Source organism: Hippichthys cyanospilos, chromosome 5, assembly GCF_059441005.1.
Source record: "Hippichthys cyanospilos isolate Australia breed blue-spotted pipefish chromosome 5, RoL_Hcya_1.0, whole genome shotgun sequence".
In the NCBI taxonomy this organism is placed as follows: Eukaryota; Metazoa; Chordata; class Actinopteri; order Syngnathiformes; family Syngnathidae; genus Hippichthys; species Hippichthys cyanospilos.
Genome location: NC_142373.1, coordinates 24762987 through 24790013, shown reverse-complemented (window position 1 = coordinate 24790013; position 27027 = coordinate 24762987). Strand labels below are relative to the sequence as shown.

At 38.7% G+C, this 27027-nt stretch overlaps 2 protein-coding genes across 3 annotated transcripts; one reads left to right on the top strand and one right to left on the bottom strand.

Annotated features, from left to right (window-relative positions):
• Positions 1–1428: 1428 nt before the first annotated feature.
• LOC148424080 (MOB-like protein phocein) lies at positions 1429–7689 on the top strand. The gene is made up of 8 exons (XM_088415325.1): positions 1429–1502; positions 2061–2123; positions 2416–2516; positions 4001–4043; positions 4195–4281; positions 4379–4458; positions 4527–4638; positions 5571–7689. Exons 1-8 carry the CDS (start codon positions 1443–1445, stop codon positions 5703–5705), a joined length of 681 nt encoding a protein of 226 aa, XP_088271451.1. The 5' UTR covers positions 1429–1442; the 3' UTR covers positions 5706–7689.
• A 50-nt stretch (positions 7690–7739) lies between these two features.
• Positions 7740–25940, bottom strand: LOC148424079 (raftlin-2-like). Of its 2 annotated transcripts, none has more exons than XM_088415322.1 (9): positions 25502–25940; positions 16413–16593; positions 13077–13185; positions 12709–12886; positions 12409–12627; positions 11985–12091; positions 11366–11469; positions 11061–11142; positions 7740–10325 (listed from the first exon to the last, which is right to left on the bottom strand). In XM_088415322.1, exons 1-9 carry the CDS (start codon positions 25638–25640, stop codon positions 10122–10124), a joined length of 1323 nt encoding a protein of 440 aa, XP_088271448.1. In that variant the 5' UTR covers positions 25641–25940; the 3' UTR covers positions 7740–10121. The 2 variants fall into 2 exon arrangements, with proteins under 2 accessions (XP_088271448.1, XP_088271450.1); XM_088415324.1 differs by having other exon boundaries at positions 12709–12832.
• Between the last annotated feature and the right edge of the window lie 1087 nt (positions 25941–27027).

Sequence of the window (27027 nt, the reverse complement as noted above, 5' to 3'; positions counted from 1 at the left end):
AGTGGAAAAATGTTTTTAAAGGTATTATACGTAAAATAATTGTAGTTAAAAATGGCATTATATATGTTAACAAAGCTTGCAATCTGGTATGTACAACATTGTTGCACTGTTTGTCAGATGGGGGCAGACATGGGGAAGCATTAGAATGAACAAATGTTTATTATCAGCCTTTAGCCCAGGAATAGACAACTGATAACATTTCATGTTTTCCACAGAATGTGGTGGTGGGTGGATCCCTAAAAAACCCAACAGAATACGATATATTAGTGATGGAAAAAAAGTGACTGAATATTTGCGGCGGCCAAAATAGTGTAGATTGAAGTTGTAATATCACTATTCACCGCTAGATGGCATCTAATTTAGCTGCACTCTTATTGACTCTTATTTTGCCCTTATAACCTACAACACGGAATATATTTTGGGGATGATCAAGAATGAGCTGCAAGAAAAACATGCGGCTCAAATTTTTGGAGTGAGTTGATTTCTGGGGGAATGCATAAAATGGATCTTTTCACCTAATAATGGTTTGCTGTTCAGAACTCATGTGCCATCCCTGATAGGTAATTTTTATAAGAGCTTTTCGCACTAGAAACAAACATAAAAAAAATCAGTATGTGGTTATTTTGTTTTGTTTCAAACCCTTTGTAGGTCAAAGGTAGTGGATTGTTGTATTTATTTTACACACATTGAAAAATGTATTATGAAATATATTAAGAGGACACGATTTGTCCGTATCTAAATATACTTTTTGTCATGCGTTTGGTTAGAAAATGCATTGCCCCTCCTGTACGAGCACAATTGTGACCCCCTCCATCTAAATCCCACTATTTCCCATGATAGTGAATATTATATACATGCATTAAGAATTGTATTATGTAAAACTAAATGTCTTGAGAGCACATTTGCATGTATTTTCTCCATATCTAAAGCGGTGTTTGTCGTACTGGTGAAGTTTGTGGGTCTATGTGGCTCCTCGGTAACACTGATAAAGCCCCTGAATAAATTTGTCTAGGGGATTGCAAGACAGATGTCTGTATTACAGTTGTATTACACTTTTACAAAATTCGACAACAAGCTTCCGTCAGTTCAGTAACATGATCATGATGGAGACTTCCATTTTCACACTACATACATTTTTAATACAATACTGAGTCATTTTCGATGTTATCTTTTGAGTGCCGTTCGTTTTCAAGTCGTAGTGTATATTTTTATTTAACCTCAATTGTAATTGTAACAGTGTGTCTACAACAATTTACGTAAACAAGGGCGTGGGTTTACCACACAATTAAAAAGAAGTAAATAAAATAATTGTTCTCAACTTAGTACAATAATACAATATTTACAAAAGGAATTTCGACATTAGTGTCGCTCGTGTAGTAAAGTTATGATTGTGTTCGACACTACAAGCAAGCGGCTGGCCCACATCCGGGTATTCTGTCGAGATGGTCATGGCGGAGGGTACTGCAGTTCTCAGGAGGAATCGGCCTGGAACCAAGGCAAAGGTGCGTTTCTAACACCGGGAAGTGGCCAACATCGCTTAAATCGGAATACCGACACGGCGTATCCGATCCTCCCCCGACTGATGTGATTTTACCTCAGTACTTGTGTCGAAATTGTCGATGGCTTGACTCCCACTCGGAAGCGCTTAAGCTAGTGCTAGACAGGTAGCTAATGCTAGCATTTCCTCCGTATAGTAGTTTCCAGAGTGACTCCACACAATCTTCCTCTATCGCCGAATAAACAGTCGTGTGTGCGTGGTCAAAAAAAATGAAGAAACAGCGTTTTTCTCTTGCCAACATAAACCCGCTCCAAATGTGTTAGTTTGCTGGAAACAGTCATAGGCTAGCCGGCCGGGTTGACGTTTTTAGCCGCCTCAAGCTAAATTTGTAGTCTTGAGTCGCACCAGGACTTAAACACAATTCTCAGTGGAGGTCTTTGTACAACTATGGCATGTATTTGCGTTTGTAGCAACTCTGTCACTTGTCAGTATTGGTATTGTTTTTAAACTTTTTTTGTCGACTAAACACGCTATTCCTCCTCCTCCCTTTTTTTTTTGAAAGGATTTCTACAACTGGCCGGATGAGTCATTTGAGGAGATGGACAGCACCCTGGCTGTTCAACAGGTATGTGAACACATCCCTATACGCGCGCATATGCGTCATCCAATAAGAATTGATCTCTCTTCCAATGACAAGTTAAAATGCCGTGAGTGTGGTTTTTAATTGAACGGAAATGGTGGTCCACTTCCAGAAAAATCACATCAAATGCTTGTGCAACCCATTGTGGCTGTCTAAATTTGTTAATCCATTATATATGGATTATACTATATTGACCAAGAATAAGCAGACATGGTCGCAATAAGCATAGTGCCTTTCTGAGTCTTAGTTTTTTTTTTTTTTTGTGGTTGTGTTTCAGTACATACAGCAGAACATCCGCTCAGATTGCTCCAATATTGACAAAATCCTGGAACCCCCCGAGGGTCAGGATGAAGGGGTGTGGAAATACGAGCACCTCAGGTATGAAAATTATGCTAATCATTTAGATGACAGGTGTGTCCTCAGTTTAAGAGGTGTCCGATATAAAGCATTTTGAGAGACAAAGTAGTTGTACAGCAGTGTAATCGTTGTCACTTAGCATAATCAGTTATTACATTTAATTTCTTGTATCTGTGGTCCTAAGATTAAGGCCTTAATTTACATTGAAATGTCTTTAGTAACTCCTTAAATATTTTTAATATTAGCTTTTCATGAGTAGCGTTTTGTGCATGTTTTATAAATGGATAATACTTTTTAATAATACTAAAAAAATAATAATATAATAAAACGATTTTATTTTAATATATTAATATTTTAATAATTATTATAATAAAAATGGAAACACATTAGCACAGGGATCACCAACCTTTTTGAATCCAAGAGCAACTTCTTTGATACTGACTGGGTAATATGAAGGGCTACCAGTTTACGTGAAGGTACGAGATCAGGTCAATGACTTGTCACAATAATTAAGAAACAGTTTTAGTCAATTGTGAAGTCAATTGTGTAATACGTAACGTACATGTCTTATATACATAATCGTTCGTAAAATTCTTAGAAAATCACAATGTTCTACCACTTGTAATCTATTTTTAGAACAGGTCTGCGGGCTACTCATGTGATCCCCAGGGGCTACCTAGTGCCTGCAGGCACTATGTTGGTGACCCCTGCGATTAGCACATTAAGACATAAGACAAAAAAAAAAATGGATGCTCAAATATTCTGCCTTACATATTTTGTAAGTATTAAAGGGATAGTGTGTAAGATTTAGACCATTTTTCATTACGGACAGCAGGAGGTGCTGCAGGTGCTGCATTTACCATTGTCCGAAGCTATAACAAACATGGCCGCCTCCGGAGAAGTGCTACCATCCATGTAATATAATTTAATGATAACTAGACCTATGATTAGATTTAAAACATACCGTTGATTATTAAAAACACATTTGTTTGCAAGTTTTTGAAATGTACAATCATTCATTCCTTTTTAATGAAAAACGGTCTAAATCTTACACACTGTCCCTTTAAAAGTCCAAAAAGGAAGTTGTGTCATTCAGCCCAAAACCGGTTGTCAGAATTTTGTTTTGGCATAGGCCTGAAAAAAAAAAAACAAAAAAACTGTCATAGTGGACCCTTGTGACTATTTAAAAATAAAGTATAATTCTTAAGAAAAAAAAAGTCACAAATGGTACTGCAGATACCCTGTTGATTATTAATGGCCTTTTATTTTTGAGCGAATATTTACTTTCATTAAGGCTATTACAGTACTATGTTAGAATAGGTTAATGGTTGTTGACATTGTCCAGTTCTATATTAATGGTGTTTGTTTTTTTTGCAAATATTTACTGTAACCAAGACTATGACTGTGTTAGAATAGGTTAATGGTTGTTGACATTGTGCAGTTCATGGTTGCTTTACAAGTTAAAGTCAATGAGTATGATGTGTGCTCACTTGTGTTAATTGTAGGCAGTTCTGCTTGGAGCTCAACGGACTAGCTGTCAAACTGCAGGTTGGTGTGCATATGCAGTCAGCCTTTATTAATATTTTAAATTGAGAACTGGTTTTTGGAGGTTTCACTGTCACATTCTATGATCAAAAGTGGATACATTTCTAGTTTTGTGACCTTAAGGTCTGTAGTCATGTTGATGTTGGTCTTCCAGAGCGAGTGCCATCCCGACACGTGTACCCAGATGACGGCCACTGAGCAGTGGATCTTTTTATGCGCCGCCCACAAGACTCCCAAAGAGGCGAGTCCACACTTGTATGCCCTGAATCTCTGCTCCTCATTGATTATCTTGTGTTAACCAATGTTTGTGCCTGTGCTTTGGTTTGATGCATATGCAGTGCCCTGCCATTGACTACACCAGGCACACGCTGGACGGAGCTGCCTGTCTTCTCAATAGCAACAAATACTTCCCCAGCAGGTGGGTTTCTTTTGCATATCTGCCATGTTTTTGTTTGCGGAACTAATTGGTCTGATTTGCTTTTCTAGGGTCAGCATCAAGGAGTCTTCGGTGGCCAAGCTGGGCTCGGTGTGTCGCCGCATATATAGGATATTTTCACACGCCTACTTCCACCATCGCCAGATATTTGACAAATATGAGGTGTGTTTCCTTGGAAAATAGCGTAGGATGCCTGTAGTCGGCCTTCAGATATGGGGGAGGGTAGACAATACTTTAGTTCAACTAGGAAATGTTTTACGCATTAATACGTGGTCATTACTATAAAAGAAAATATTCTAGAAAGATTTATGGAAATAGTTTTCAGAAAGTCAATTCCTATCCTACTCTTCAGGGTATCATCAAGTTCAAACAATGAAACGAATTTGTTTCATTAATGTTTCAAACATTCATTAACTATTTTTCTCTGTTTTGGGAATCTACTGTATATGTTAGTGATTTGATGGTAATGATTTCATTGAGTTACCGGTACTTAACGCAAGTTTTTTACGAGATTCAAACGTATTTAGATGAAAGTGCATTATACTGTGGACCATTTTCCTTATCTCTGTCAAACCATTTTATAAACTTTTTCCCTCCATGAGTGTGACCTATAACCAGTACAAGTGAATTAATTTAAAGGAAAACAAAAATAAACAACACAGGGAAAGTAAAATAAACAACCGAGCTAACTAGGATTGTGTTTATTTTCAAACAATATTTTTTAACTAATCACATGCATGGCCATGAGTCTGCACAAACCTCCCACCATTTGAGGTGTCCTTGTTTAACCAGGAATAAAGTTCAGCTGTTCTGGTAGGCTTCTCCTGAATGTTCCCTTGCTATTTTGAACCATTCCTGTTTCTCTGCGCTAGAGTTGCCTTGAGTCGCTAAAAGAAAGAAAACAAGTATTAGTGATGAATAACCAAAAATGGGTTCGCTGAAAAATCCACCTATTATCACTACTTTAATGTTCATTTTATTTTGACCCTAAAATTTTCACCAGAAAGCCAAGTGTTTTTTTTTTTTTTTTTTGGATTTGTTCACTGCAGCCGTTCTTTATGACATTTTTTTTTTCAACTTTTGTGCACCGACAGAATGAAACGTTCCTGTGTCACCGCTTCACGCGCTTCGTGATGAAGTATAACCTGATGTCTAAGGACAACCTGATCGTGCCCATCCTGGAGGAAGAGGTGCAGAACACCTCGTCGGCCGGCGAGAGCGAGGCCTGAGGAAGACGCACGTGAACACGCCCACGCACGCACACATGCTCGCACACGTCTACCACACACTACTGTACAGCGTCTAAGGACGACCCGTCCGGGTACCTTGTTGCTCCAGTGTCAACGGACGCAATGGAAGCCTATGGGACAACTTTGTTTCCTTCTCCTGTTTGTCATTTAGGGAACATTTATTTTGTAAGCAGCTGGATTTGCAAAAGAAATCGACAAAAAAAGCAGGGATGTACAATAACCGTCTGACCGATGTTGAGGCAAAAAAGGACGTCGCGTTAACCTGCGATATCTATAAAAGCATTATGCTGCCAATGTGGAGTATATACATTTTAAATTGGCACCTCATTCGAAAATATTTACAAGCCTGTCCAAACTTATGTACAAGTATGTTCATACTTGCAAGTACGTTCAAAAGTACTCATAAGCTAAATTGTAAAATTTAGCATGAGCATTTCTTTTCCCCAATACTATGGTGAGGCTAGCTCGTCAGCACCTGTGGCTTAGGAGCAAATGCTATGTTTTTAGCATCTAGCCTCTAAATAAATTTGGATGTAGTCGCAAGTATGTCTGAATGTATTTGATAGTAAACTAACAAGTATGTTCGAACAAGTTTGCCAATGAAAAAAAGTTTGCTCCACAGTAGGGATGTCCGATAACGTTTTTTTTTCCGGACTGTTTCCAGTACGAGTATTCAACTCTTGAATCGCCACTGAAATCGATACAAAGTATGCCCCTCCAAAAATGTCTCTCAAAATAATGAAACCTCAATTTAAAGAATGGACAGTCCACTCCAATGTAATAATTTTGTTAAACGTTTATTAAACTTATGGTAATATTCTACCCTAATTTGTATTTTCTGGTTTGTGATTAGATAGTAAAACTTGTTATTCGTATCGGCTTTATCGCATGTACAAATACCCGGAAATAAAGTCTATTATTGGCCCAATAACGATACCGTACTGGGTAGCTGTACTCTCTCGCCACAATGGCAGCGCCATGCTCCTGTAAATATCAAGAAAACAGGACCTATAATAGGAACCACTCGAAATGCATTAATATCGGTCTGGCTACTGTCATTTTAAACGCCGGGCCTCTGCTCCGTGACATCCAAGGCAATATGGCTCAGATGGGCACAACTTCAGAGGGAAAAGAGTGGGGAGTTTGTTACAGTGACCTTCAGTACTGAGAGCAGTTTATTTCAACACTTTCCTTTAAACATCAAAAAGCTCCAATAGTATTTAAAAAAAAAAGAACTTGTTACCCTATACGTATGAAACGCTGTTTTCTGTTAAACTGTAAAAAAACAAAAAATAACAAACTATCAGGATCAAATTGTAGAAAAAGGAAGTTGGTGGATAAAAAAAACAGTTATCGTGGATCCCTCAAAAAACAACATGTAATCACGGTGATCTATCTGTATTGTTGACAAAGGCACACACACTGACAGCCACCCCCTTGTGTAAATAACAGCCTGTTTGATCTTGTTTTCTGATGGCGCTTCATTGTTCTCTTCCTACAGCCGCTTCATTTTTGCTCTTTGCTTTGTGTCGCCCGCCATTTTGTGAAAAGAAAGGGGGTGGAGGGTCAATCAGTAATTTAGCTTGCCAACTTGAAGAGGCTACTCAAAAAAAAAAAAATCCTCAAACGTAGGCGTGACTTGTGCGTTAGTGAACAACAGAGAACTATTAGCTGTCAGAGTGTGCTCCCGATATTCTTGATGTTCATAACGTGGCTGAGCGTCAGCTTAAAAGGCGTAACGTCAACCATGTCTACACCTCGCCAAGTGCAGCCTTCCTTTTCGTGACTCTCATTAAGTTATTTTGCTTCATCTAATCTACTTTTTTTTTTATCTGAACTAAAAAAAAATTGGTTTGATCCAATCACTTTTTTGTTTGTTTTTTAAATGAACTAAAAAAAAAAAAACACACTTTGTTACTGTTTGTGACATTTTCATGTCTCTTAATAAAAGACTTATTCTGGATTTTGTGTAAAAATGTGAATAATCAGAAATGAAAACTTGACAAATGAACAAATGATGAAGAAATGTATTTCTTTCAATAAACACTATCCATACAAGGAAACAAATGTACAACTCCAAACCAAAACAACCACAGTATATTGTTAACTCAGTTAAACAGTTTTAAATGGTCTTTTTACTAAAATGGCAACATTTTCATCATGGAAGACTCTCATTGTAGATAAGCTTGTAAAAATACAAATGTGTGCCTGTTCTAATACTGCAGCTGTCCCTTGTACACTATGGTTTGATTTTAATACTGACAAACTAAATTCAATGAAGTACCATTCGTACTAATAATACTGAGCCAGCCAACGACGGCTGTCAGGAAGGATAGTGCTCCCTCGACATGAGGATTAGAACATGTTCTACTCACAGAAAGTCAAAAGTGAAAATTGATATTGGAGTAAACCATGAATCAAAGATCATTCGAATTCTTCTAGGGTAAATGCATTCTGCCACCCTGTCATAACCTTCCCATGTACTAGGAAAAAAAAAAATTAAAAGTGATCGAAATGTGTTCTAATCAAGAAAGTCACAAGGATAAAATACATCAGAATGACTTGAATATGTTTGTGCATAAGCCATCAACAAATAAATAAAAAAAATCGGTGGATCTCCCACTCCCTTCTTATGCCAGTCAAAACTTTGGAAAAACCCTCTAATTCAGTTAGTGTTTTTTCATTGGATTATTGGTCCCCCCCCCAAAAAAAAACATTTTTAAAAGGTAATAGCTTTCGTGGCCTATAAATTTGAAGATGTTTCCAAACTTTTGACTCACACTGCATGTAATAAAAATAATTGGCCAGCCTGTTTTCATTGGAACACGGATCTTGGTTTCGCAATGTAGAAACTGACCTTATGTTCTTTTCCATACGGTCCAAATGTAGACCAGCAGTCTAGAATAACAACAATCCCACTTAGAGTTTGTAATTATATTTTGGGGAGGGATTGTATGTTTCATTTTAAAAGGGTAATAGTGAAAAGCTAAAAAGATGTCATGAAGACCATAGAATTGAAAAAGAAAACTAATAATCGATGTCAGGATTGGTACTCATCATGTAGGATGTTCAATATGACTTTTTTTTTTCCAACCAATACCAGTAGGAGTGTTCTCTTGAGTTCTCACTGATACCACCCGGAGTTGTAATACATCAAAGCTGAGTTCACACAATGGCAGATAATTGTGAACAAAGACCTCTCTGACACGCGATGATCAACGATTCATCAAAGTAGCGCCAACTTCAGGTGAGTAAGACTTAAAGATTTGTAGATTAGTGGCGGGTATCAGCATCCTTTATGAATATCAGATACCTTGAAACTAGACTGATACCAATTTCTTAAAAGTTTGGCCTGCGGGCTATTTGTTCCCGTCAGAAACACAGTTCCGCATTTATTCAATATGCGATGTACTAATTATGGAGGACTGTTAAGTGCCAAGATTGAATAAATAAAAGGACCATTCAATAATGTTTCAATCATTAAAATGTGTCAATGATTAATTCAAACATTTCATTAGGTAATGAAAATTAAATTATTTAAACACAATTATTGACATTAATGACACTGTTGTAGCGTTTCATTAATTGATCTGTCAATCTCGCTTGTCAGTTGTGATGGGCCGGTCCTAACACCTGATTGGTTACCCCGACTAAGCAGGACCCGCCTTGGTTTGAAGAGAAGGGTAACCAATAAGGTTTTAGGTCCAGCCCATCAAACTTTGACAGCGAGGTTGACAGATAAACAAAATGCATGAAACACGGGAACAGTGTGTCGTTAATTAAATAAATGTGTCATTCAATGCCAGGGACGTATTTTCACGTTTTTTTGTTTTTTTTTAAGAGTCTGTACATTAAATCCCAGATACTTAAGTATTAAATCGATACTTAAATATCTGGGCTCAAATGTCTGGACCCTCAAACTATGTCCCTGGCATTGAATGAGCTAATGAAAAGTGCCATTAATGAAATAAACGTGTCATTAAATAAATGTGTCATTAATTAAAAGTTCCATCAATTAAATATTTCATTCATTAATGAAACATTTAATTATTTATTGAGACAAATTATTGAATGGTACATTTATTTATTGAATCGTGGCACTTTCTGTCCTCACTAGTAGTGTGCAAATGCCACCTAGTTCACTTTTAACCTTACTTTTAAGCACACCCTTGTCTTCATATACTAGGGTTGTCCTACTAGTAAAACTAAAGAATGTATCAGCACATGGAAAAGAGATAAATGTTCAAACTGCTTTCCATTTGTTCTTCTCATTATGGCTTGGGTTCAAAACAAAAAGTGCAGCGTTCTCCCACAGCAGCAGAGGAATGATTTCGACCCGTGGCCATGGAACAAGTTGGATGTCCTTCTTCTGGAAATCTTATGACTGAGGTCCGCTTACATGCAGGTCACCTCTGCTTTGCCCTCCTCCTGGTCAAAGCCGCCCTCCTCCAGGTGCGACAGCGAGCTGGGGAACCTCGATTCAAAAACCGGGAAGCCGCCGATACCCCCGGCTGCGGGGGAGAGTCCCTGCCGAAGCGCGGTGCCGCTGACTGAGCGACTCACCGAGCGGCTGGACACGTCGCTGTTCACCGACAAAACCTGCACATACATACGTAATGTCCTTTAGTTTCCATTATTATGCGACCTTAAAGACATTGCGCTAACCCCATCTTTAATCTTTTTTTCGTCCTCATTAATTATTCTAAAAGTGTCACACACTCTAAAGGTTCTAAAAAATAAACTTAAAACAGAGGGCCATCAGTGTCTGATTTATTAATTTTTGAAACTTCATTTGTAGAGGTATTTCATTCATCAACTCCAGAAAACAGAAGATGCATATGTTTTATTTTGGTCATATTATTGGCTCATCCTGAGGAAAATTGCATCACAAAATGACAATGTGCATCAGTGTAAAACTTAAAATACAGGTATAAAACGTTTAGCAATGCAGTCACTGACAAAATTTCATGTTAAACTCCATGTTTCAATTAATTTGCCCTTAAATTGAAAAGAAAAATGCACTGTTCCTCTCTGGGCATTAAAAAGCTGTAAATTAGATTTGCTGATACCTGTAGAAACACTGTTAAGATCACATGAGAATCACTGATACATATAATCTTTGAGTCAGAGTATTTGAGTCATTTTAAGTCAGATGGTTTTAGTCAATTTTGTCCCCCCAAAAATTATATATATATATATATAGCTGTTTCTAAAATAAGTAAATAATAAAACCAGCCTCTTATGATTGTGTTGACCAGAAATATTGCTGCACATACCGTACGTGACCACCAGGGTGCAGCATGGGCAGGTTTTTTTTTTTTGTGCATTTCTCACCTGGTTTCTGTGTTGTGCTGCTCCCTGATTCCTGACAGGCCGCTGAAGAAAAACAACTTGCTTGGTGGCCAGATTCCCATCGCTAACATGCACAAGCATATAACAATTAGCAAAGAAGGTACATGTACTGTGACATTAAATTTACCAGATATTTGTTGCATTTACAAAAATGATAAAATCTGCATACAGAGAAACCTTATAGTGTGACAGTTATTTTACCACAAACACACGTTTTCATATTTATATATATTAAAATAGTTCCTTTGAACACATAGCCAAAAACATTTTTTTCCTGTGCATATTACCTGTCATGTCGTATGATTGGAGTAGGCAGCACGCAAGTCAGCAGCCATCCGAACTCAGCCAGAGTGTGAAGAAGTGGCCCGTAGTCTGTTTTCACACTGGATCCCTGCATAGACAAAACACAGAGAAACAGTTCAAAACAATAAGGAGTCCATGTTTGATTTCCGGTTTAGGTCATACACTCAAATAGAATTTGCCTATATTGCCTCATCAGGAAAAAAATCTGTCATTTATCTAACTTTGCATCCCTGTGTGCTTTCACACAGCCCCACAACATGGCACATTTCGATAATTAGGAATCCACAGAACTTGCATCTTGTTTGACATATGGACATTTCCATTTCCAGATCGACTTCTTGTTTTCCTGGCCCACATCATGGTGTCAGGCTGTGAATATGCTTTACAGACAACAGCCCAGCTCCAGACTGATACAATCACCAAATCTTAGGCCCTAACTGCATTATTATGCTTTTCATGCAGAACGGCAGTGTGAAATAAGTTAAAGGAAGAAAAAAGATCTTTTAGGGATGCCTTGACACGGTCTGGTTTTTCATCAGCTTCTGAAATAATAACTCAGTGCAAATCTAAAACAGCCTCATAATAATAAACATTTTTGTCAACCTCAATGACGGTCCACTGCTCCACCACAATGGTGTCGTTGGCGGGAGGGGCAGTGCTCTTCTCTTCATACACGAAAAGCCCCTCCAATGACCGTGGCACTGGCTCGCCTGAAATAAAAAAAAAAAAAAAAACATTTTGTTGGCATCACTTTGACCCCACTTTCAGCCTTTTTTTAGTTTTATAAATACTTTTTTTTCAATAACTACTGTAATCCTCAGTGACTGCTCCCTCATGTGACAGGAATAGGAAGTGGGGGTGTTAAGGCACAGAAATGGTTCTAAAAATAGACAAAGTGGACAACAGGAGGTCGCAGCCACAGTCACAACAGGATGGGCCAAATTTTACACGCAAATCCCTCTTTTATGACTACTGAACAAAAACAACAATACAATGGTTTCATGTGGGGAATGGTTGCGAGCCTGACCTTTGGGGGTGTCCCAATAGACGAAGGAGTCCACCAGCGACCAGCCTCTGCGGTAGTAGGCCGCTGTCAGCTCCAACCAGTCGGCCTCCAGGGCGCTCACTACCTGGCCCTTCCTGGAGACGCGCATGGAAAGCGCCCCCTGGTGGTACTGGCACGCCAACGAATCCAGAGGTGCACAACCCGGAGCCCAGGAGTGGAAGAAGACCAAAAGTCGCATGTCTGGAAAGAAAGACTTACGTTTGGTCAGAATTCTCAAGAACAACATTTTAAGGGTGCGCCAGAGAGGTTACTGAGTCTCACCAGGACTGTAAGTGTTCTCCTCCAGCTCCCGATCTCCTGGGGGGGTGCGCGGGGGAGAGTGCGGGGGGGAGCGGCAGCCCCTCTTCGGACTGTGCATCCGGCTGCCGTTACTCAGCACGCTCACCTGTTGAAGGACCGAGCCGATGAAACGGACCCCGCCTCGGGCGCTGCTGTTCACCTACGAGAGACACAGCTCCAGAATTTAAGCCATTAACAGGCTTTCGCACCGAAAGTTACCCATCTGTCTTACAGACCCCAGTTTCAATAAAGTTGGCCACCACTGAGAACTTATTTAGAATTCTTCTTAGTTTCCACATGATTGATAAATTATGTCAAATGGTGAGTGACAAGTAAGTGGTTATCCTCACCCTGTCAATGAGCGCTCGAACAATGTCGCCCGTCAGCGAGTCCCCAGGAAGAGGCCACTCCTCCACCCTCAGCATGGGCACGCTGTGACACATGGACGCCGTCTGTTTACTTCAAATTAAATAAAGAAAAAGATTAATCAGGACCACTGTTGGACATCCATGCATATATCTATCAATGTGGGGGGATGTGAAGAGAATCATATATTAGGTTGTTATCATTATGTGCTTATTTCTCGTCTAGAATAGTGTGCATTGCTATTCATCTATGCAGCTTTAGTTCATCTCTCCCCAGTCCTTAGATAAAGCTGTTCACGCAGGAAAGTGTGAGCTGGGACCTTGGCCCAGCTGTTGGTGGCGCCCGGCTGGCTCTTTTTGTTGTGTCATGTAATGTGCAATGCTTTACTGAATGAATAAAAAGCAAGCAGGGACGCTTGAGCGACGAAAATGCTCTTGGCAACGCATGAGTATGTACGCCAAGCTTTTCCCTTTGCCTAGGCGGAGAAAAGTCAATCTTGGCTGGTCTGGTTGACTATTTTGCTGTTTAGCAGCAGGGCTTGTCTTAGTCTACTTTTAAAGATAACAGAGGCAGAGTACCTGTGGGATAAAACACGTGTAAACACCACACAGTAAAGGTCAGCACCAAGATTTGAACCCAAACCTAATTCAATAACCGGGAGACAAATATGCTAACCACTAAGGCAAAGTGTTTTTTTTCGATTAGATATTAAGGTAGTACTGATGGTCCAGTATGGTAATGAAAAAGCCTATAGTATCTTACTGAAATTAAAGTCATTAGAAAACACATACCCATAAAACAAAAATAATCCAATTTGGGTTTTAAAAGTACTGACGTGAATTTTGGGGTTATTCATTTCACCCAAACCACAAAATAACCCAAATTGGTTATTTTTTTGGTTAAGGACTGATCCAAGTTTTTGGGTTATTTAGCCCAAACAAGAACCTACAAAACAACTCATTTTTATGGGTCAGTTGGGTCAAAGTAAGATGTGCAGAGTTCTTGTAACTCCAGAGGAATAAAATGGATGAACCACACAATGAAGCTATTGGATAGAGTCGTTGACACTAGATTAAGAGCAGATGTGACCATTTGTCACATTTGTATGGTTTCATGCCAAAAAAAGAACACTACAGAAACAGTATTTGCTTTGAGCATGTTAATAGAAAAGTACAGAAACGGTCAGAGGGAGCTGCATTGTGTCCTTAAAGATCTGGAAAAGGCTTATGACAGGGTACCAAGGGATGATCTGTGGTATTGTATGACAAAGTCTGCAGTAGCAGGGAAGTATGTTAGAGCAGTGCAGGACATGTACAAGGACAGTGGTGAGATGTGCTGTAGGTAAGATAGAAGAGTTCAAGGTGGAGGGGGGACTGCATCAGAGATCTAAGCCCCTTCTTGTAGGGCAGTGGTTCTTAACCTGGATTCGATTGAACCCTAAGGGTTCGGCGAGTCGGTCTCAGGGGTTCGGTGGAGCCTCCGCCGCAGAGGTCCACCCCTCAGTCTAGTCTGCAGTTAGTGGGCACAGTCGTTGAAAGCGTCCTGCTCTGAGATTTCCTACCATGCACTTTGTTGGTTTTGTTCTTTGAACAAGGTTATATTAATGCACAGTTCATTTCGTGCACCAGTAAAAAAAATCATATTTTATTTTTTATTAAAGAAGGGTTTGGTGAATGAGCATATGAAACTGGTGGGGTTCGGTGCCTCCGACAACGTTAAGAACCACTGCTGTATGGTTATGACGACAAACAATGATAACATTGTGATCTGTAGCGAGAGTATGCAACAGGTGGAGGAAAAGCTAGAGTGGAGGGTGGAGGTTGGCTCTGGAAAAGCCTGGCTTTGATGTGAGATGTCCGTTAGCATATATAGTTAATTTCAATAAAAGTTAAACCTAGCAAGATGAAGTATAAGTGTGTGAGTGAAGAAATTCAAATGAAATAGTGAGGATACAAAGAATTAGTGAGGATACAGGGAGAAGGTGGAGGATCTTTGGTATGTAGATTGAACAGTCCAGAGCAATGGAGAGTATGGAAAAGAGGTGAAGAAGCATAAAGAGGCAGACTGGAAAGGTTGGAGAAAAGAAGTCTCTGGTGTGATGTGTGCTAAAATGAAAAAAGTGTACAGGACTGTAGGACTGAATGAGGTGTGAGAGAAGACGATGAAGGAGACAGACTTAGATGGAGGCAATTAATTTGCTGTAGCAACCCCTGAAAGGAAAAGTCAAAAAGAAGAAGGAGTTGGGTCAAACATAAATAACTTAAGCTGTGTTAAAATTCATTCAGCCCATTCCAGCCCAAGGTTGTTGTGTGGACTATTCATATGGTTTCAATATGGGACTGATTTGTGGGTTATACATACTGTATTTGACTCAACATTTTGGGGCTTTAATGAATACGTCAAAAAGTTGAGCCAATCCAATTTTTGAGTGATTTTTGACCCAACAGTTTTTTGAGTGCAGCACACCAATTAAAACAAAAAGTTAATGATGTCATATTACATTGTGTCATTTCAAGTTGTTCTAACTACATAACAACCACATTAGCAAATAATTTGCAGTAACGTTGTTACATAAGAAGGCATTTAAATGAAAAGAATGTGGCATTCAATTGATATTTCATGCAGTAAATGACCTTCGAAAACTTAAAGAGCAGTAAAAAAAAAACAAACAAAAAAAAGCAAACACATTTAGATATTGCAACAAAATTAATTCCGGATAGAAAGACTCTGTTATAAACCAAGTAATACACCGAATATGATCAGCTAAATATCATAAGTACGAATATCTTTAATAAAATTTAGCGGCGATTGGTATTTATAGGTGAGCCTCTTTTTGAGTCAATAAAATGCAGTCAATAAACTGTAAAAAAAAAAAAAAAGAAAGCTACAAGCAACTACCAAATTAGAATGATATCAAATGGATTACAATGCCTTTATTTTCATTTTATAATGAGTATATTATAGGATGAATAGTAGCTTTATTAAAGAACAACACTGATTTAATGTTAAGACATAATGAATACTGAAGCTGTTCATATATACAGATCTGTGAAACCTCCTCTCTATTGGTTGGTAGATGTTGTCAAGTGGCTTTCCAGCCAATAGAAATCACTGTTTTAGTCTGGGAAAGCGGGACAAAGAAAGAGTCAGGCTCTTCTGGCTCGCCAGCGTGACCTTCTGGCGGAGTTTTACATGAAATATGCAGCTGGCGCCATCAATCATTCATGGATTTACTCGACAGTTTGCTGCTGAGTGGGGCAGTGCGATGGTGTGATCTTTGTTTTTTTTTTTTTTTTTTTAAGTTTAGAGCATGGACTTACCTCAGTCTAGGCCGGGCCAGGACAGCGCGGTACAGCAGGCTGAAGGGCAGCGAGCGCGTACGGCCCACGGACAGGATGATGGGGTGCAGGGCAGCCAGGACATAGCCCTGCGTGTAGTACGGCTGCAGCGCCTGGGGCAGCTCGGCCAATGAGGACACATACTGCACTGTGGGACGGCTACCTGCACCCAGGTGGAAGAAACGACCAGTTGGTTAGCTTGCGTTTGAATGAACGACAAGAAGCTAAACTCTTGTGGTGTCATTTTCAAGTGCATACTAGGACTGGGCTATAGGGGGAAAAATAAACTCTCGATTGCCTTCAATCATCATTATGATTTGAATAGGATAAAAACCCAAAAAGCATTTACTGTATTTGAAAGGTTTGATAGTTTTTTAAAAAGACAAAAATAATGAATACCGATTTAAAATCAATTTTAATGTAAACTTAACATTCACAACTTGCGCATATCTTGTTAAAGGGATAGGTGTATTTCAAAATTTTTAACAGTAAATGTTCATTTTGTCTGTAACATATTATGTAAATTAAGTTTCATGTACAATACCTTAAAAAACATTTTTTTTTACTTGCTATCCCTGAAAATGACAACATCTGTACGCAAGGCTTGGGTAGCCACCAATCACCTGTTGGTCATGTGACGTTGAAGTTGAACTGCGATTAATGAGCAAATGTGATTTCATTTGACAAGTGAAAAAAAAAGTTTTAATCATACATGAAAAATAATTTAATTAACAAATACACTAATTCAATCCAAAGACCTTATTGTATGTTTTAAAGAAGCCAGACCCTCAATCCCATTTACTTATTCATAATTTAAAAATATATTTTCAAGTGTTAGTCTAAAGCAGTCCTTCTCCAATAGAAGGGCGGGCTCCCCTGGGGGGCGCAGATGAAGGAACAGGCTTGAAAGGTATGATTGAGGCTTAAAAGTTAACTTTTGTTGAAAGTTTATTTGTATTGCTTTTTCTTACTTTTGTAAATAATAAAAAGGATAACAGTTCTGGCCATTTATCCACATTTTTTTGTATTGGTAATGATCTTATTTATTGTCATCAAAGCGTGTGTGTGTGTGGGGGGGTGTTTTTTCTTTCCTAGGGGTGCTTTGTAAAAAATAATTGAGTATAGACAAAACATTACTTTTTTACTACTAAAAATGGCTAAGTATGTTGACTATCCCTTTAAATGACAAAATTAAATAGTTAGTAGCTGTAGTGTTGTAAACCAACCATCTAGCATTCCTCCACTTTTGCGATTTCACCATAACTAATTTTCAAATCTTCCATTTCTTTAAACGATGAATAAATCTACTCAATTAAATTTATTGCCCATCCTTAGTTCACAGCCAAGTTTAAAAATGGCCGCCCACTGAGATGGATAAAAATGGGTGGATTTTGAAGCTTCATTCATATTCCCCAAATGCAAAATTAATCAAAATACTGTGTTTAGATGAGAGGGGACAGAAAGAAAATATTATTGCAAAGAAAACGTTGAACATCACTTTGATCATAACACAGCACTTTTCTGGATATAACTGCTGCTTTTTGCCTCTTGACTGTGTGGTTCTGCACCAAAATTGCTAATGTTACTGCTGGCCACGCTGCGAAGCTCATGCGTGACCGCATCCCTGTAGAAACATGTTTGTTTTGAAGGCGCTGTTTCCAAGTTAATGTAAGAGGCAGCGACGAGGCCCATAAAAAGTGTTCATGGCCCCTATGTGAAAATACCCCCTTAAACCATTGAAGAGCCCGCTGCACAGCTGCGAGAGCAGCAGAAACCCCAGTGAACCCGCTGAAGTGCACGGCTCCATCTTACTGGCATTCCTGCGGGACCAGACGCCCATTCCAATCCCTATTACGACGGATACAAAACAACAACATTCCTTAGCTGCTACTTTTACGACTCTATTTCCATTTAAGTTAAACGTGGATCACTCAAGTCTTAAAGGGTCACTCTGCAAAAACAGGCAACAAGGCTGTATTTAACGCGTCCCCAGTGTGCGATCCAGACACACAAACACTGTGTTTTCAGAGGCAACACCCCCTCCCATCCTGCTGCCACTCGCTCTGTCACCAACACACTGAGGCCTCTGTTAAGAGCAACAAAAAGTGAAAGGACAAAATAAAGGCCCGGCAGAATGGCAAAGAGGGTGAAAAGCGAAGAAGATAGGAGGTGGGAAGTAAGAGGGTGGCGGGAGGAGTGTGTCATTTAAGGGGTCAGACAAGAGGTTTCTTGTGACAGGACTGCATAGGAAAGTTTTTTTTTTTTTTTTCCTCTGCAAAACAGGAGTTACAAGATGGAGTTTATGAGTCCATTAAGGTAGGCGCAAAAAGGAGAAATATGCTCGGCAACAAGCAACACAGGAAACCAAAGTGACAGTGTACTGAGGTCATCGCGTTCCATGCTAACATGCTAAAACCAGAGGTGGGGGACCCGATTTGACCGACGTTGCTGTTCTTATTACTTAGGACTTGCTTGAGAAAAACCTATGAGATACTCCACTTGACTTTCACTTAAACAGCAAGTCCCCACAAGGCTCGCAGGCTTGCTCATGCCTGTGTACATCCTGAACCGGTCACCCGCCAATTGCAAGGCACACAAAGATGAAGAACCAGCCACACTAACAATCACAACTAAGACATACCTTGGAGTGTCCAAAATACCTGCCAACCTCTTATGTTTTTGGAAAGGTAAGAAAACACGCGCAGGCACGGGAAGAGCTTGCAAACTGCACACAGGAAGGCCAGAGCTGGAATCGAACGCACGACCTCCGCATGTGAGGCAGATTTGCTAACCAGTCAAAAGTTCAGTCAGAGAAATAAAAACAACTTCAGACAGAAATAATGGATGCAATACCTTACTCTAATTAAATTGTATTATGATGAAATCAACTTATATCACCAAAGAAATACTAAAGCGAATGAGGAACTAATGCTACAGTAAACACTCGTCTTACTCTATGAAATGCAGTCACACTTAGTCAAATGAAAAGCTTAATGTCACTCCTCAAAACACATCATATAATTTTCACAATGTAAACATTGTACAATTTGATTAAAAAAAACATGATGACGTGACATTAGCTTCATATCAGACACAATTCAACCGAGTGACAATGGTTCCAAGAACGTTGACAAGCGATGGCTGGCACCTACACGCGTGTCCAGGCCTTCGATTCACCTCCACATTTATTAATCAAAATCCCGACTTTAATCGGAAATAATCCGGCGAGGCCCGCTAGATGAGCAGATTAGACAGAGATTATAGAAAACCCGCACTCATCCCTGGAAATGATGACAGACATAAATGTCCTTTTTCATAAATGGGACAGGGAACATTCAGGAGTATGCTGACCATGGTGTGTAAATGGAGCTACTGTTGTAGTAGGCATTTTGCCAGTCGTCTTCATTAGCATGCAAACTGATGGTAAAAAAAAAAGTGGATACGTTCAAAATTCTATCACCTTGAGTTAGTAAGTATGAAAGAGAACGAAGGCCGACAGAGTTGATTTCAACCTTCAGAAATGACGTGCCAGGGTTTTTGGAGGAATTTTTATTTACTTTAAAATTCCGATCGTTATCCCCGTGAAATCCATTTTAGTCAGCCCAATTAGTGGTCAAATATGGATGTGTGCACAATTAGCCTTACCTATCTAAATATATCAGAGTTGTGACAGTTTCCAAACTGATTTTTTTTTAACATATTTCAGAGGTGACTAACAATTTAATTTTGCAGTTTACAGTTGGCAGATTGTTCCTGGTCAGATGTTTTACAGACACCCCTTGTTTCACTGAACAATTGCACAGGGATGGAACATGGAATTAATTGCTTCCAATAATATTCCACCCATAAAAGGTACTTTGTGACTGCATACATCCTAAACAAGCACCAGATATTGAAATTATAATAATAAACACAAAAGCCTGTTAGCTTAATGCAAACAAATGAGGCAAAATGACATAAGCAGATCAATTCAACTAGCATCAATAGTGCAGTTGTTAAAACCCATTTAATAACTTATATGGGGACAATAAAAATACAGCAAGAGAGAGCTCAATACTGTATTTAATGTTGTGTCTATGTGTGAAAGCGCACACAGTTGTGCAAGAATTTAAAAGGGAAAAGCGCTAAATCTAAAATATTATGTTATGTCTCAAAGCTTCCAAAAGCATAATAATTAGATGACCCTAATTCCCTGAGTATAATATAATACACCTCACTTTTGGGGTCAAATTCTGGTACCAACACTTTGTTGACAATGAAAAACTATAGCAAAATAGAATAAATCTCATCTTTTGTAAACTCTTTATATTTTCTTGTGCTCATATCCATAAGTTATATATAGATGTTGTGCATTAAATGTGTATCAGATTTCCTACCTTGTGAATGCGCTCAAAGCAGTTGTTTTACCATTTCCTCATGACGCGGCGCAAGACTGTTTTACCATTAATATCCGAAGTTGCACACCATCTGAGTTTATGATCGTGTGTATATGTCAAAAGGCTACAATTAATAAACAGGTCTTATGGAATATATTTCTGTGTTCTCTAACCTGCGCACTCGGCTGCTTTCCTTGCTTACCTTGAACAAGGACGGACTTGGACGTTCGTTCTGTCTGCTCCCTTCTTTTATTGAAAATAATGAACAATCTGACCTTACATAATATGCTGTTAGCTGCAAAAGGCACCTACTGCTAACAGCCAAGTGACATAGAACCGATTACGTAATTATTGTAAGTAAGTATACTGCCAATATACCGCCTTCATTTTGGGGAAAATAAGTGTGTCTAATATTTGGGGAATTATAGTAATAGTAATGATCTTTTTCATCTGTCTTCTCTGAGTGACTAGAGGAAATCACACAATTGTGTTGCCTTATAGTGCCAGTGCGGTGGTCATTTTGGCTAAATTACCAAACACGTTTTAATTTCAGAAAAGCTACAGGACTTACATTTTGTTGTTCGAATATTAAAATCAGATCAAAAGCATTCTTGATATAATTGTGACCCAAAAAAAAAAAAAAACAAGCATTAAAAAGAAGAACCCTATGATAATCTAATTAGGTTTCATTATTATAGATAAAGAAAAACAACTTTACATCTTTCTAGTGATGGCCACTACCTGACCCACATATGACCAAAAATTTCAATGCCTCCCCCCCAAGCCTTTCTAGGACACACGTGATCACAACTGTCAAACGCGTAACTTTCAACTTGAATGCAGAAAAGCAGCAATTAGCTCAGCCCAGCGCTCGCACCATCCTCCCACAGCTCCCAGAGCTGCACCCGGTTAGCTTGGCCCCATTCTACACCCGCCAACAGGAAACACGGGCACATCGAACCAAACGCAGCTGAAGTATTTCCTTATTTTCTTGCACAGTCGTGGACATTAGGACAAGAAAACACTTGAGGAAAAAGCACATTTGTGAGTCATCTGTCAACCGGGTGCAATTTGGTCTTTGGATCTGTAGCAACTAAGTTTCCTTGAAAACAGATAAATTCATGCCAACAGTCCTTTACTGTGAAGTTACTTCAGTCTAATGAGCTTTCTATAGCATCAAAACAAGCTTTTCTTTGTGGTTCCTAACTGGAACGGACATCCGCGGATATCGTGGCTTTAATCAAGCAAGCACATTTGGAGGCACAGATGGTGCATTCGGTGTAAATTCTATTGGTTTTATGTCATTGTCAGGCCTGTGAAAACAACGAGGTAGCATGAAATTTAGACATGGCCCACAGCATTCGTCCAAGCATTTCATATTGCTCATCAACCAGGTTACAAGACTCAAAAATTCTTCAGATATTAACCATCTACTGGCCACAGCGGCCGCTTTGGGCCTAAACAGGCAAACACGGCCTTTATTAGGCATGCATTTTTCTATTTTTAAATCCTAAACAGGCAAGAATTTTCAAGATTTTTGAGATTTAGCCTGTTTAGACTATCGGCCCAAAGCGGCCGCTATGCCCAGTAAAGTTGTTAAATGCCACAGACATGTTGCGAAATGTTTTTGATCGTCCCTGTTATTAATGACAACCAACTGTACACATGCGTCATGGAGCAAGGTCACACAAAGCAATGGTTTTTGATGGCCTGGTATATACGGTAAACAAAATAAACAAATAAAAATACACATCACAGAGTTGACTGCACTACATATCGGACCAGAAATGTTTTTTTCAAAATACTCAAAAATGTTATTCAAATAATGTCCAACACTGTACATTAGGACTATAATCTACAACTACAGTATTTTAATAAAGGTGTAATTTTTTGATTGTTGTCAATTACGTGATAAAATGATTTTAAAAAGTTGAAATTTCCATCTCTTTTTATTTAAAAAAATAAAACATCATTCCAAATCGAAAATAACATAAGTAAAACGATGCCCAGTCCCTAAAAAGTCTGAAAATTGGTAAGAATGTTTCCAAATGTGGTATTTTGATTCAACAAAAGTTTGCTTCCTTGGAAGACTACAGAAATAGGAGAATATTTACTGGTGAGAGGTCAAAATCCGGAGCATTTGCGCGATTATAAATTTAATGATTTCTCAATTTACTTGAATTGATTATCAAAAAAGTATCGATTCATTTGATAATCGATTCATTGCTGATTAATTTTTGCAGCTCTACTGTAAGGCCGTGTCTACATATAACCAGTCCTATTTAAACCTGAATAATTGTCTCCTCATCCTGTAAAAAAAAATCCATCCATATTGCTTTGTTTATTTAAAAAAAAACAATTGTTGATACACATAGTGCAATTTTGTTCATTTACGAGCATGCCAAGCCGCTCGGCGGCAGTAGTTTTGCCAAATTCTGTCCAATCAGAAGATTTTCAAGACCTTTTTTTAAAATGAAAAAAAAAACAACCCAAAAACACATAGAAGACAGGGATAATCTGAGACATTTACCGTCCGTTTACAAGAACCCCAGTAACGAATACACTATGCCTAAATCAGGTTTCGTAAAGTCAATGTTGTGTTTATTTCCGTGTGAGAATCCCTAATTTATTTCCCGATTTTCTTGATTAAAAACAAGATGATATTCATGAACATTCCGGAACTTCTTGTGATCTAATCAAACAATATAATCTGAAAAAGATAGAATGAAATCCTCTGAAATCCAAACTAAGATTCTTAAGGTAGCCAAACTAAGACATCATACTGTACATGCTCGCAGTCAACTCACGAGTTCTCTGTTAGTTATGAGTCTAGCGAGCTGTTTTTGCTCAAGGTTGTACGGGAAAACAAAGTTCTTCTGTGCTCATATTGTGTCTGCCAGCTTGTTGACATCATGGTCTCCCATTCACTACTTAATCGCCGTTTCCTTCCAAATGGGTCACCAGAAGACCGACATGAAGGGATTATCTTTAGGAAAAAAAAAACAAAAAAAAAAACAACCAGATGAGCTTCCTAGATTATTACACACAACCAAAATTAGATTGCTAAATCATTGAGGTGTCTTTTTGCATTCTGATGCAAGTGTATGTGGATGTGTGAAAATGGGTGTGTGGGTGCATGCATGCGTGCGATTCTACAAGTACTAGCCTCGGCAGGGAAAACCTTCCCTGACCTATTTCTGCATCAGTTGAAAGAAGGAGCCTGTTGCTGGGAAGAAAATGACGAGATGGCATCTGAGCATACTTTTATGAGCACTTGCCACCTATGCCAGGGGATCCAAACTTCCATGTGATTTTAAAAACACATAAAACCTCAGAGGAACTGTAACAAAAAGCACAACTGACATACAGTCAATTTAATGGCACTGAGAATCAAAAGCAGCCTTGGAAATAATACATTAAACAACCAACATCTCATTTTGTCTGGTCAAGCTTGGATGTGTGCCGTTTAGAGGGAAAGAATCATGTGTTCAAAACAGAACAGTCGGGCAATGAAAAAGAATTATATACTGTACTAGAGTAAGGGACAGCGCCCTGCCATGATTATTAAAAGTAAAAATGCATCATATGTGCACATGTACATCCACATGTGGTGATGGCTCAATGAAACTTCCACTGACAATCTGGGCTAAACTTAGCTCCTCGCTGACATACAAAGAAAGTAGTCTCTGTAGTCAAGCTGTATCACTTGAACAAACTGAAACCAATAACTACTTTCCTATCAGCCAGGACTTTGGTGACATTCAGAATAATATAGAAAGTGTTCAAACACTTGAATAGGTAAGTTTTTCATAGAATAGCTAAAAAAAAAAAAAAGAAAAACGTGAATTGAACTTCACTGTCCTAATGTATTGTATGTAGTTGATATTTTTCCCAAAGTGAACAAGTTGAAAAAAATCCCAAAGTTAAAAATACGGAGTTGCCCTGTCCTCTTCTGTAGAGTTTAGCTGGCGATAAAAGAAAAACTGGAAAAAGATTTCAAAACACATTATTTATTATGGGGTGGCTCGGCAGAGCAGTGGTTAGCACATCCGCCTCACAGTTGAGGGACTCAAGTTCAAATCCAGGTGGTGTCCCCCACCTACTGCCCGAAGTCAGCTGGGATAGGCACCTGCAACCCTCGTGAGGATACGCGTCTATAGAAAATGGATATTATTTTTTATACTGTAAATTATTTAAGACAATTAGAAAAAATATGAATATGCATAAATAAAATGTCATGTCTGGGGGAAAACAAAACCTAATATTCAAATCCTCATCAATCTGTTTTTGTTTTTGTACTTGCACACCCCTAATACTTAGAATAAAATGGCCCATTTGAGGAATTACAGCAATTGTCCATGTTGTAAAACCATTTAAATGCCCTGTGAAAGTACTGTTATAATGGAGAGGCATTAGTAAAGCTAAACTTCATGCTGGGCATTTAGTGTGAAAAACATCAAACTCTAAGACAACAGATACTGTTTGCAGTTGAGTAAATATACCCCAGAACCCGAATTAAAGGAAATATGCTGAATTTTAATGATGAATCTGGGTTGGCAAGTACAGAGAGTCGACCCCACTAGAAAAATCTTAACCTTTGTTTAAAATGTACAGTATTTCATATGATAAACTTCTAAAGGTGAATTTCCATTTTGTAAAAAAAAATAAAAATACCGCTACGTGTTCGGCGCCTACCTTCCAAGCTGAAGTCTAGGAGGACGTAATCGTAGACGGTCTCAGTCTTGGTCTCCACTTGAGGTCTCTTCAACGTCGAGTAGATCTTCCCGGGGCTGCTGTCCTCGGGGTCCTCCAGCTTCCTCAAACCGCAGCCCATGGCCTCAGAAGCGGGTCGAGAGCAGCGGAAGAGCCGCTCAAAGTATTCCCGAAGCCCGGCCGACTACTGCCTCTCTCCGATTTTTTTTTTTTTTTTTTTTTTTTGCAACGGGGAGGTTCACGCTCACTAACGGATGGCGGTCATCTCCCGAGCCGTACACGGTGGTGATCCTCCGCAGGAATTTTGTGGAAGCGGAACAAAGACAGTCGAAGCCAGAGTTGAGAAGCAAATAGGAGTCTGATGAATGGTCCCTTGCAAAGCTGCCCAGCTCTGGAGCATGGGGAGGCGGAGTAAACTCCAGTCCGCAGAAAAACTTTCCCACGTAGTCAATTGTGCCAAAATAACCCAACTTCCTTTTCGGCTTTTCAAAATACAATCAACTTCCTTCGTCTAACATGTCGAGGATTGATTTTATCAACGGACTGTTAAAACTTTCATCCCTCTCAGATAACATGTATTGATCATATTTATTTTGCAGTCACTTCCACCGAAAGATTGAATCAACGTGTGACTATGTTTTTGAGGAGCAACTCTATTGATGATGAAAACATTTTAAGAGATTAAACCACAGCAGATTACAACACAACAATGTGTATTAGGAGATTTTTTTTTCATATTTTTGAGTGGCAAGCAGTTGATGGCACAAAACAAAAGTACCAAACTCATTTTGGGGGAAGAGTTTGGAATTTGACAAGTGATTCTATCATGTTCACGTTTATTTTTATTAATATTTGATCATTGAAGACTAAATTATTATCATTGGATGTGAATGCTAGCGTCAGCTGGCATGACTGAGCTTGTGAAGAAAAGATGACCAAAAACAGAAAACGACTCACCAAAAAATGAGCCATGATTGGTCATTACCTGAGCCCTGAACAACTGTGTTGTCATTTGAGGTCAACAGCAAGTATAGCAAAAAGGTCGCTCCTCGAGAGGAATAAAAAACGTGTAGATTTTTCCACTTCATTCATGGTGTACAAATGTTATATGAATCAGAATGCTGTGTTTAGACTAGTTGGTGTGCATAATACAGATTTGTTTGGGTTAATGTTCCCTTTAACAAAATCCTAAATTGTAGATTTCTACTTAAGTAATTACGAAGGAATAATACTACAATTATTTGGTTTAAAAAAATCAAAACGGAATGTTAAATAATTCTTCAAAGATAACAACTTTGAACATCTAATTATTGTTTCAATCAGCTTTGTGACATGCATGGTGAATTTCATAGTGTAGATTTTACTCTATACAAAGTATATTTGGTCCAAATTCTAACAGTCAAATTTAAAAGTAACATTTACACTTACATGGAAGAGGGAAAAGTATTCACAGCGTAAATTTTTACTCCGTTCAGAGTTGTACCATAAGTAGTCTTTTTTGAGTGAAG

What these genes read in the sequence shown, in the direction of transcription:
- LOC148424079 (XM_088415322.1), bottom strand. Translation starts at nt 25,640, where the DNA reads ATGGGCTGCGGTTTGAGGAAGCTGGAGGACCCCGAGGACAGCAGCCCC. An exon ending in CCTAGACTTCAGCTTGGAAG is followed by an intron (nt 16,594 to 25,501) that starts GTAGGCGCCGAA and finishes ACCTGGGTGCAG; the next exon opens with GTAGCCGTCCCACAGTGCAG. An exon ending in GGAGAACACTTACAGTCCTG is followed by an intron (nt 12,628 to 12,708) that starts GTGAGACTCAGT and finishes CTTTCTTTCCAG; the next exon opens with ACATGCGACTTTTGGTCTTC.
- LOC148424080 (XM_088415325.1), top strand. Translation starts at nt 1,443, where the DNA reads ATGGTCATGGCGGAGGGTACTGCAGTTCTCAGGAGGAATCGGCCTGGA. An exon ending in GGCCTGGAACCAAGGCAAAG is followed by an intron (nt 1,503 to 2,060) that starts GTGCGTTTCTAA and finishes TTTTTTTGAAAG; the next exon opens with GATTTCTACAACTGGCCGGA. An exon ending in AACAAATACTTCCCCAGCAG is followed by an intron (nt 4,459 to 4,526) that starts GTGGGTTTCTTT and finishes TTGCTTTTCTAG; the next exon opens with GGTCAGCATCAAGGAGTCTT.